Source organism: Brienomyrus brachyistius, chromosome 3, assembly GCF_023856365.1.
Source record: "Brienomyrus brachyistius isolate T26 chromosome 3, BBRACH_0.4, whole genome shotgun sequence".
Classification (NCBI taxonomy): domain Eukaryota; kingdom Metazoa; phylum Chordata; class Actinopteri; order Osteoglossiformes; family Mormyridae; genus Brienomyrus; species Brienomyrus brachyistius.
The window spans coordinates 24,761,009-24,770,704 of record NC_064535.1 but is presented as its reverse complement, the minus strand read 5'-3'; the positions used below and the strand labels follow the sequence as shown (position 1 = coordinate 24,770,704).

The following is a 9,696-nucleotide window of genomic DNA, read 5'->3' as shown; positions in this document are numbered from 1 at the left end:
TAGGTTTAACATCTTTATTTACAAATACAAAAATATGGCTGCTTGATAGACTCTTGAATACTGTATACAATTTTTAAACATGACGCCATAGACGGAACAGCCTAAGAACAAGAAGAGCTGAAAGTAGTTAAATTTACAGTAACAGTGACTTGGATTTCGTATTCAGACAAATCCTTGGAGTCGTTTTTCACGACAGCATAAAAATGCCTGAAAATTTAATCTGCTTGAGCTGCCATATTTTTCTGCGGTTGCATGTGCGGTTTTCAAAAGCACATTATTACACACTAGGTCTCTAACCTGAATCCAGCCTCCATTAAATACCACAACCTTTCCTTTGTGTATCTCTCCAGAATAAAACAACAGCCAGTGACACTTTCAGTTGAAGGCCCACATAGCCGGTCTTGTAGAAGCGTTCCTATGTCCTTCTTAACAAAATACAGAATTCTGACTAATTCCATCAGCCAGAAATGTGATCATACATTTCATGATATATAAAAACCCTCAGATTTCTAAGGTTTCTCAGATTATTATACAGACCACTGACAATTTGTCCATATCTGTGGTATAACGCAGCTTGTTCCACTAGAAATGAAGGAGGGAGGAGGAGGAGGACACAGACACACGCACTGCGGTGAAAGTGCCCTAAGGACCCCCCCCCCCAAAAAAAAAAACCACAGAGGTTCACCACTGGCCTTCTGCACCCTTCCAACCCAAACACGCTCCCATGCTGCGCTTCTCAAAGACCACCTATCCAACCAGACTGCCCAGCCGTCGTTTTTCAGTCACGGTCTTGGCGGCACGAATTTAAGACGCCTCATCTCTTCCTCTTTACAGGCAGTTATATACCATCAAACCGTTAGTCACACTGTTTACAGAAAGGTATGGGCTCAGTGGAGAAGTCCCCTGCTTGTTTTCATGGAGGGGGGGGGGGGTGGAACAAGCACTAAAAACATGACAAGACCGCTGTAATACACGCAACGCGACATCCAGGTCGCTACAAGCTGATGCAAATGTCAATGTGCTCTCACCGACCTGCCCGGAGGTCAACAAGTCAATAACTTTAAACCCAGAAACTCTGCATCCTGCGTATCATTCTTGCAAATTCTACAGATATAAAGAATGGTTGAAAGTCCGAGCCGACTAATCTCTACTGTAACATGAAGACAGCAATAATAATGACATCTTTTAACAAGAAACGGACATGAACCAAGACGTGCACGATGAGTTTTAAGATAAAGTAACACTCGATCCCTCATCCCCTTTCAATCCCTTTCTAAATCCAAGACGTAAGATCAACATTTTTTTCTCCTCTGCATCAGGCAATTGTTTACAGAAATCAAATAAGTCCGGTTGACTTTGATTTCCGAATGCTGACGGACCTTGTGAGCAAATGGGAGGAGCTGCAGTGCACAGTCCCTTGCTGGACAAGCAGACTGGGCAGACATAAATTGGTCAAAGATGAGCACTGATTTATTTATTTTTCTTAATCACTGCGGGCAATTCATGCATGACGGCTACAGCTACCCTCTTGTATTCCCATGAATTGTTTCCAAGAGCAACTAACGTACAATGTCACCCACTGACGTAGCCCTGTACTTAAATGCAAATTATGAGAAGTTCTCAAGATGTTGCGGCCGTTTTGCCAGCCTCCTGGAAGACAATTGGACCCAATAACTAAACTGACGAACCCTGTTGCCCGGCGAAGTTACCTGCAACCTGTCCTGTCCTCCACTCAAAGGGTGACTAGCCTGTACTTTGCTAATGATAAGCTTTCTCCCTCCAAGGGGCTGCTGGAAGGTCAGATCTGTAAGTCTTAAAGTAACCAGCACTTCTTGCTTACAGGATTCGCAGACGCCTCAAAAATCTGAATCGGCGTCCATCAGCTCGGCGTCCATGAGGTTGGTCCTGGAGTGAATGGGTACAAGCTCAGCTCTTCTGCCCTGAGTCCTGGGCATGTACGCACCTCTCCTAGGCCCCACGGCCGCTGGCTCCACCTCCCCAGTGTGGTAGAACTCACCCTTCTGCTGCTGGGGTAGGCGGGAGAAGTGGACTCCGCCCCTCTCTGAGGGGTTTGAGGGTCCGGGGGTGTCGAAGAGCATGCGGTGGCCCAGATCACCATACCGCTCCTGGAATGGCAAAGGATAGGACCTATATTCTGGAAAGGATCCAGGGAGGACCTCTTCCCGTTTCTGTTCCGGCATGCTGGCCACCAGGCTCCTGTTGCCCAGCAACTTGGGCAGGCGTGGCACCGTGCTGAAGCCTCCCTCTGCCCGAAAGCTGCCTCCAGGTGCCTCCACCGCGGGATCCTGCAGGCGCGCCTCCCTCTTCTTCTTCTTCTTCCTCCTCTTCTTCTTAAGCAGCTCGGGGGAGATCTCCGCCTCCACCATCCAAAGGTGGTTCTTGTTGTCATTTTCCGGTGGCACTGCGGTGAGAGCGGAGAGCTCTTGGTGACTCGCGAGCTTCTAAAATGACCCAGACCTATGCTTGAGCACTGCAGTGTGACACGGGCCGCTGGGTCACCGAGGCAGAGGGACCTCACCTGGTGTTCCGGCAGGGGTAATGGAGATGTCCTGGGGTAGGATGGCTCCCCGCCTGGCCACCATCTTTGTCACATGCTGGGCCCATGCCGAGGACATGTCCGCAGAAGGCTCGTTCAAGTCGAAGTTAATTCCGGCTGGGCAGCGGAAGAAGACAGACGCTGACTTACTGCTCACCTTAACACTCTCTAAAAATCCATCCCCACCACCGAGCTTCGCCACTGGCTTTCCGAATCCTTCCAACACAAACAGACTCCCACAGTACACCCTTCTCAAGACCACCTATCTGACTTGACTGTTCCGTCGCCCAGCTTCCAGTATTTTACCAGTTTATGTTTTGTTTTTGTTTAAACAAACAGCTTAATACTTGCATAACGAACGTGATACTGAGACTAACTCCTCACCCACGGGGCCGTCGTGGGAGACGGTGTGCATGCTGAAGGACAGCTCCTTCTCCGGGTCCTTGTGGAGCTCCTTGCGCTTGGAGAAGGCCTTGGCGATCATCTTGCTCTTTTTAATACGCTTCGGCTCGTCGTCACTGCGCCCAATGATCCTTCAGCAGGAAAACGGAGCGGAACAAGACTGAGAGAGCAGCTTCACTATTAATTTTTCCAGTCTCTTCAATGACACAGTTTTGGTAAACGAGAAGCAAACAGGATGTCAGTTTTTTTTGGAGAAAACAAAAGGCCTTTTACCTGCACCAGGTACGTTTCCAGATTAGTAGGGTGGCTTTAGTCCATACCCAGGTGCTCATGACGATGCCTGTGCCGAACATGGCAAAGAGATTGATCTTCTCCACCAGCAGGCTGGGCTTGTTCTTAATGGCGCACTGTGGGGCTGGCTTGTTGGTCTGATGAGCAATGGTTACGTTGGCCTCACAGCTATGCACAAAAATACAGAGACTGCCCTAAGCAAACACTCTGTTTGACTGGTGTGGCCTAACTGAATTTCTCCTGCGGTCATGTGACCATCAATCCAACATGAACATAATAGACAGGGCAGAGGTAGAAGTGCTTAGCTCTGAAACAATATGCCATAAATAGAAGCTAATGTTTCAGATTCATCTGTCTATAAAGGTAAAACATGATTCTAAAGAAAGGCGGGCAGTGCTCACAAAGCTATGACAATGGCAGAGATTAATCTAGAAAATCATTAATATGCTGAAACCAAACCGCTGAGGGAGACTTGGCACAAAACCTTCAAACAGGTAGTACTGTGGTGTATGTGGCACCACCTGCTGGGGCAAAGCAGGCACTACATAATATCCAGATTTTTTTTTTTGAATCTTTAGAGTACCAGACGTTAGAAGCCTTACAGCACATATTCTCTGAAGCTCCTCTCCCACTCTTCCTGGTTGAAAAAGTCATAGAAATGGCAGCCAAAAGTGATAAAGACAAAACCAAAAGCGAGGAATCCAAATATCCCTGAAAAAGAAAGGAACACTGTTACATGTGGAGAATATTTGAGAAGTTCGCGAGACCTCAGGCTGCTTCTGGACATTACTCAAAGTGAGGTAATGTGCTATGCTGCCTAAATTCAACAGTAAACGGGCCAGAGAAAACAAAGAGGGTCAACTTTGGCGAAGGTCCAGCCATACCCAGACGTAACATGGTTTCATTGATCTTGCTTGCTGCCTTTTCACTGAGAAGTCCGGGGTGTTTACTCTTAATGGAAAACAAGGTCATTACACCTGTAAGGGCACAAAAAGTTAACTTAAGTGGGTTTACAAGTTACTGCATAAATGTACGCTTCCATAAAACTAGTGCTTAGGTTTAGCGTTAAAGCGTAGCCAGGAAAACATACAAGTTTAAATACCGCTGTTCTTTGTATTTATCGAATGTCACTGACCTCGTATGAGAAAATAGCCGCCGATGATGAGAACTAGGCCTATTGGAGCCAACACAAATCCAGCCCTGTAGAAGTAATTCTTGTAGCCAACAAAGCAAATCCCACTGACTGAGTCTCCATCAACCTAGAGATCAAAAAAGACAAAGGTTGTTCTAAATACATTCGACAAACACCTTATTTTAGCTTGTAGTCTTATTTTGTTTCGATTAAAGCCTCCACTACTTATTCTTATTACCTCTGCAATGGCCAATATGGCCACAGTAAGAACGAATGGGATGGACCAGGTGACCAGATGGAAGTAGGAGGTCTTTCCTGTCAGTGGTTGATGCGTCGTGCCCAGGGCCTTGAAGGATGTGTGCCAGGCGTAGGTGAGCATGACAAACCAGATGACTCCGGACATGAGCGAGTAGTAAACGATGACAAAGATGATGACACATGACAGCGTCTCCGTGGACCTTAGAGATGGACAGATTGAGGTGAAAACAGCAGCCCTTTGATACTTAACCTTTCCTGTGGCGGGGGTCTGCATAACAGACTGCCTCAGCGCTGGGCTGCATGAGCCGCACGAGCATCCATCCTTCCCCCCCCGTCCCAGACCCCAAACTCACGAAGGCTCTCCCAGTCGCATGGTGTCGTCGCTCTTGCACACAATCTCCTTCCGGGCTCCATCCATAAACTGTGCCAGCCAGCCGATACTCCCGGCGAAGAAGCAGGCATTCACGTAGAACAAGATGACAGCAGGGTACCGGTTGGAATTCTTCCAGTCTGCTAGGAAGGTGGCCTGAGTGGATGAGAAAGCCAAGGATGGGAGGAGCCCAGTCAGACACCACGACTTAGAGCGGTGAAGCAAACCAACCACATGAACTCAGCTCTTTAAATTAATCAAAATCATAACACCACATGTAATAAAAGCATCACGACAAAGAAAGACTCAACTGTAATGAATCCATTAACTCCACTAAATGTCTTACCAGATGGTCAACATTTATGTCTTAAGCAATATTATAGAAGTACCACTATCTGACTTGCAAATATCGAAATCTTTGGCAATGGATCCGGTGCTGCTTTGAGCAACACCACAGACGCCCCGTTTAGAATATTCTGGAAATCTGTTGACTTCAGTGTTCGACAGACTTGCCGCTGTCCAACCTCACCAGTGTGAAGAAGGTGCAGAAGAGTGTGATGGAGCCAAAGGCAGCGATGTAGACGTGCATGTCAGCGTGCTCCTCGTCGGTGAACAGCGGGTTGTTGCACTGGATCCCACATCCTTCCACGTTCTTGTACCAGCTCTTCTGGTTGTCCGTTTTCACCAGCGGCGCCTCGCAGTTGCCAGATGTGTTGAACTTTATCTTCTGCACCTCGGTCTGTCGAGACAAGTTTGCCGCTAAGATTACAGAGACCCTGCTCCCTATTGGCCAACATGCTCTCAGAAGACCATCCTTCCGCCAGAAGGAATTAAGAAAACCATGCAGATTCAAGAGTAACACGCAGTAAGTCTGCTCAACCCTGAATGAAGGCCACCCTTCACACTCACACAGCCGTGTGATATGTAGAGGTCAAGGATTGGTTAGTGAAACAGCGTAATTTTTTTTACTGAAATAACAGGAAGTCAAAGGTCAGGGCATCATCGAGTTGTACAAAAGTCAGACCTGGCAGCCCACGGGGAATTTGGAACACTTGAGAAAGTTGGGCCAGCCACGTTCCTGTTCCACGATGGCACAGGGCACCCGTGTGGCCTGGCACAGGCTCTGGCTGGGAAGCTCCACCTTTCCACCCTCACATTTGGGCATGTAGACGGCGCACAGCAGAGGCTGAACAACAGCCCAACAGCGGGGGGCGTTACGCAGGCCTGTCAGCAGAGGAGGGTTTTGGGGGGGAGGTGGGTGACACGGGACACTGATGAGAACATCCAGCATGTGGTGCCTGTTACACCTGCCTTTCCCTTTTGTAGACCCACAAATTGTTCCAGTAAGCTCTGTGCTCTCATGTGTGCCCATTCTGCAGAGTCCAGATCCTTAATCTCGATTCCAACTACTGCTGTTCACTCATTCCAGCTGTCTTTCAGTCAGTCAAACACAGTTTACAGATCCAGATGGAGCTATTAAAGGCTTTTCTCATGGAGCTTGGGGGGGGGGGGGGGGAGGCACTGAGGTGGTAATGGGGGGAAACCATGGAACTTATATATACTCATGTTAGCAGGCAGGAAAATTACACCAAATCTCAGCCTAAGACTGAACCAGACAAAAAATTAAGGGATTAAACGGCATGTTTTTAAACCCAATGCATTGTGGGAAACTGCATGTTATCTAATCAATGGGTTGTATTCAAGTGAGACACAGGCTAACTTTAATGTCAATTTCTTACATAGGTAATTATTTCAATGACAGTAATAGTATAAGATATCAATAAATAATTAAATAATAATATAGTCCAGGAAAAAAACACCACACCAAAACCCGAAAAAACAGTCTTTTCTACACATTAAATCTACTATTGGAAGGACAGTAGATAACACAGTTGTTAAGAAACTGAAGACATGACCAAAAAAGTCCCCGGTGTGGCGTTTCTGTTGTGGCCTAGAGTACGGTACTTAAAATAAACGCTTTAAGAGGTATTATTACATTTATTAATCTGGGGGCCACAGTAAGAAGGCATCTCCATTTAATGAACAACATAATTATTAAGGCACAAGGATTTGATCGCCAATGAACGGTGAACACAGATAACTAAAGCGTTTTATTGTCAGGTGCAAATATTCATATAAAATATGTTACAATGAGATCTGTTATACTGTTAAAGATCTGTCCAGAGCAGGTCCGAAAACACATTAAGATTTTTTATAATATAGTGCAATAACAAAACAAAACAAAAACACACTGCTAACTAGCTGTTGCTGTCACGATGATGCTCCAACATTTTATCGGCACCTTAGTACTTGAATTTCTTTGAAATCACAACAGATATGATCATATTTGGCTATTTATTATCCCCATTTACAGCAGACAGTGCTGATGGGACGAGGCTATTTTAGACACCAGGTCTTACCGGACCACATGGCTAACTTCTCCAGAACTTCTTCTTGGGAGTCCGAGTCCTCGGCGAGGATCAGAGACGTGTGCGTGTACGGCAGCGGAGATCCGAGACATGTGTTGTATTTGAGCACCTCGCAGGTTGAGGTTTTCTTACAGTGATCGATGAAAATGGTTTCGTTTTTCTGGGCTATTGCCGAATGGGTGACCAAAACGCAGGCAGCCAATACCCACATCATCGCAAATGTTCCAACAAAGGAGCAGCTCCGGGGAGACATCTTGGGACTCCGGCGAGGCAACTTCGTATCCGCGATATTCAAAACTTTGCGATTTCTGCTAATCTGCGTTGATTCTTTAGCGCGAATGGGCAAAGTTGCTCGTTCCAGCGGTTCACCCCGTAAAGAATATTACATTTTCTTTCAGTCAGACCGACGACTTGTACAGCTTCCTGCACGTCCCAATTCCTGCATTTTCCGTTATCCCTTTGATAGTTTTAACAGTGTATTCACTTATGCTCAGTTAATATAAAAAATAAAAACTGAATGTAAATGCACACGATGCTCCTCTTCTTGAACTGTTTTTAACGTTGTGAGTGAGCGAAACATTCACCATCCCCCACTTTTTGGGAGGAAAAAACTTCACATGAAAACTCTGAAAGGTTGTAATACGATCCGAAGACTTTTAGCTCCGTCCCCCTGTTGCGATCACACTTTTCACATTTGGTTGCAAAATGCCAGACGCGCAATTTATTCTACAGAAAAGCACATTTTTCGGACTCGCATCATTTTAGCCATGCACTGCACCGAATCCCGGGTCTTTGTCTTCCCCTTGCGACCGTGCTGCTGTTTTTATCTTCCTTTTCCCTGGAATGCACGTAGTTGGGAGAGCCAAAGTTAAAAAAGGTCGCCCCCATCCCCCTTCTTATGGCTGGAATGTGCAGTATAGGAACATCAAAACCGGTACACAGAGCAGTACAACCCAACGCAGACATTAATCCACAGTTTCTGACTTAGGAGTTTGTAGATTTAGTTCTGAATTAGAGTATGGAAGTTGGGTCCTACACTTGTAAATTCCTGTTCTATTCGCCATTTTTCACACACAGTATTTTTCACAATGATATGTTTGTAAATTTATAAAAGAAATATAAAAATTTATCATATTTATCTCTTGCAGGTAGAAATTTAAAAGATTTTAAAAGCTGCCTTGTCTTTAAACGAGTAATTTTATTATAAAAGTCATAAGGTGTGAGGCAGTCGGCGTGGTCGCTTGTCATTTTTTTTGTCATTTTATAGATGTATATGAATACGTTTTATTCGTCGCAATTTGTTGACAAAAGATAATACAGCCTGTTGCCATACAGATCAAGCTACTGGTGTTAATTGAACAGCCGCAAAATATCCATCCATCCATCCATTCATCCATTTGTCGCTTCTAACACAGACAGAGGCTCTTTCGGCTCCACTGTAAACATAAACACATTATTGCATGGTTTGTGAAAACTGTTGCAATAATTTCTCCGGTTTAAATGAATTTACTATTAGATGTGGAGCAAGTGTCCCTTTTGCTGGGATTGCATGGTTTGATGGTGGATGGATTACTGATATTTTTCGCGTTGGTCGAAAAATGAAAAATATTTGCTTTTTATCAAATCATCATGCAATCTGCTTCCTTGGGGACCCACATAATGGAGATCTTTTTCCTCCCTTCGCATTTAAGGTGGATTCTGTGCTCGCCCCTACTAAGGTGCGAAATTATGCTTCGAGAAACCGTGACAAGGAGCCTATATATGGTTTACCGTGGAAATGCGACCTTTTACTTGATGAAACTTAGCAAGAGCACTTTAAAATTAATTTCTCAGGCCATAAACACAAGCAAGCTACATATAAAACGGAAAAATATCTTATTAATGGCACAGAGCTTGTTATTACAGTGAACACTGATACCTTCGGATGCACCTCTGCTTCTGTGTTGCTTCTGCTGAGAAATTTCAGTATACATTTTCACATACTGATTGTAGCCCTATATGTGTCCAATGCTGTTATTTAACTATACAGTTAAAATGGGAGTGAATCCGTTTAGATGTCACCAGGCATTTGGACACAATGAGTCTCTTTGCAATGCGAGTGATCCAGGCAAGTTTGGTTTCGTGTAAATTATGCGGACTACCTTAACATCCCAAGTAATTTTTGCGGACTACCTTAAACGGTTGTGCGGCATGACTGCTGGGTAGTGAGTCAGAGGAGGACTGACAGGAGACCACACACAGCACACGAGGCCCACGT

The 9,696-nt window shown here is 45.3% G+C and overlaps 1 protein-coding gene across 1 annotated transcript; it reads right to left on the bottom strand.

The window, feature by feature from the left end:
• Positions 1-8,288, bottom strand: smo (smoothened, frizzled class receptor). Its single transcript, XM_049008741.1, has 12 exons — positions 7,431-8,288; positions 6,035-6,234; positions 5,540-5,749; positions 4,994-5,166; positions 4,621-4,840; positions 4,386-4,509; positions 4,135-4,227; positions 3,853-3,961; positions 3,233-3,418; positions 2,942-3,090; positions 2,540-2,674; positions 1-2,422 (listed from the first exon to the last, which is right to left on the bottom strand). Exons 1-12 carry the CDS (start codon positions 7,690-7,692, stop codon positions 1,857-1,859), a joined length of 2,427 nt encoding a protein of 808 aa, XP_048864698.1. The 5' UTR covers positions 7,693-8,288; the 3' UTR covers positions 1-1,856.
• Positions 8,289-9,696: the final 1,408 nt, after the last annotated feature.

What these genes read in the sequence shown, in the direction of transcription:
- smo (XM_049008741.1), bottom strand. Translation starts at nt 7,692, where the DNA reads ATGTCTCCCCGGAGCTGCTCCTTTGTTGGAACATTTGCGATGATGTGG. An exon ending in CGGCTATTTTCTCATACGAG is followed by an intron (nt 4,228 to 4,385) that starts GTCAGTGACATT and finishes GTGCCCTTACAG; the next exon opens with GTGTAATGACCTTGTTTTCC. An exon ending in AGCTTCAGAGAATATGTGCT is followed by an intron (nt 3,419 to 3,852) that starts GTAAGGCTTCTA and finishes TTTTGTGCATAG; the next exon opens with CTGTGAGGCCAACGTAACCA.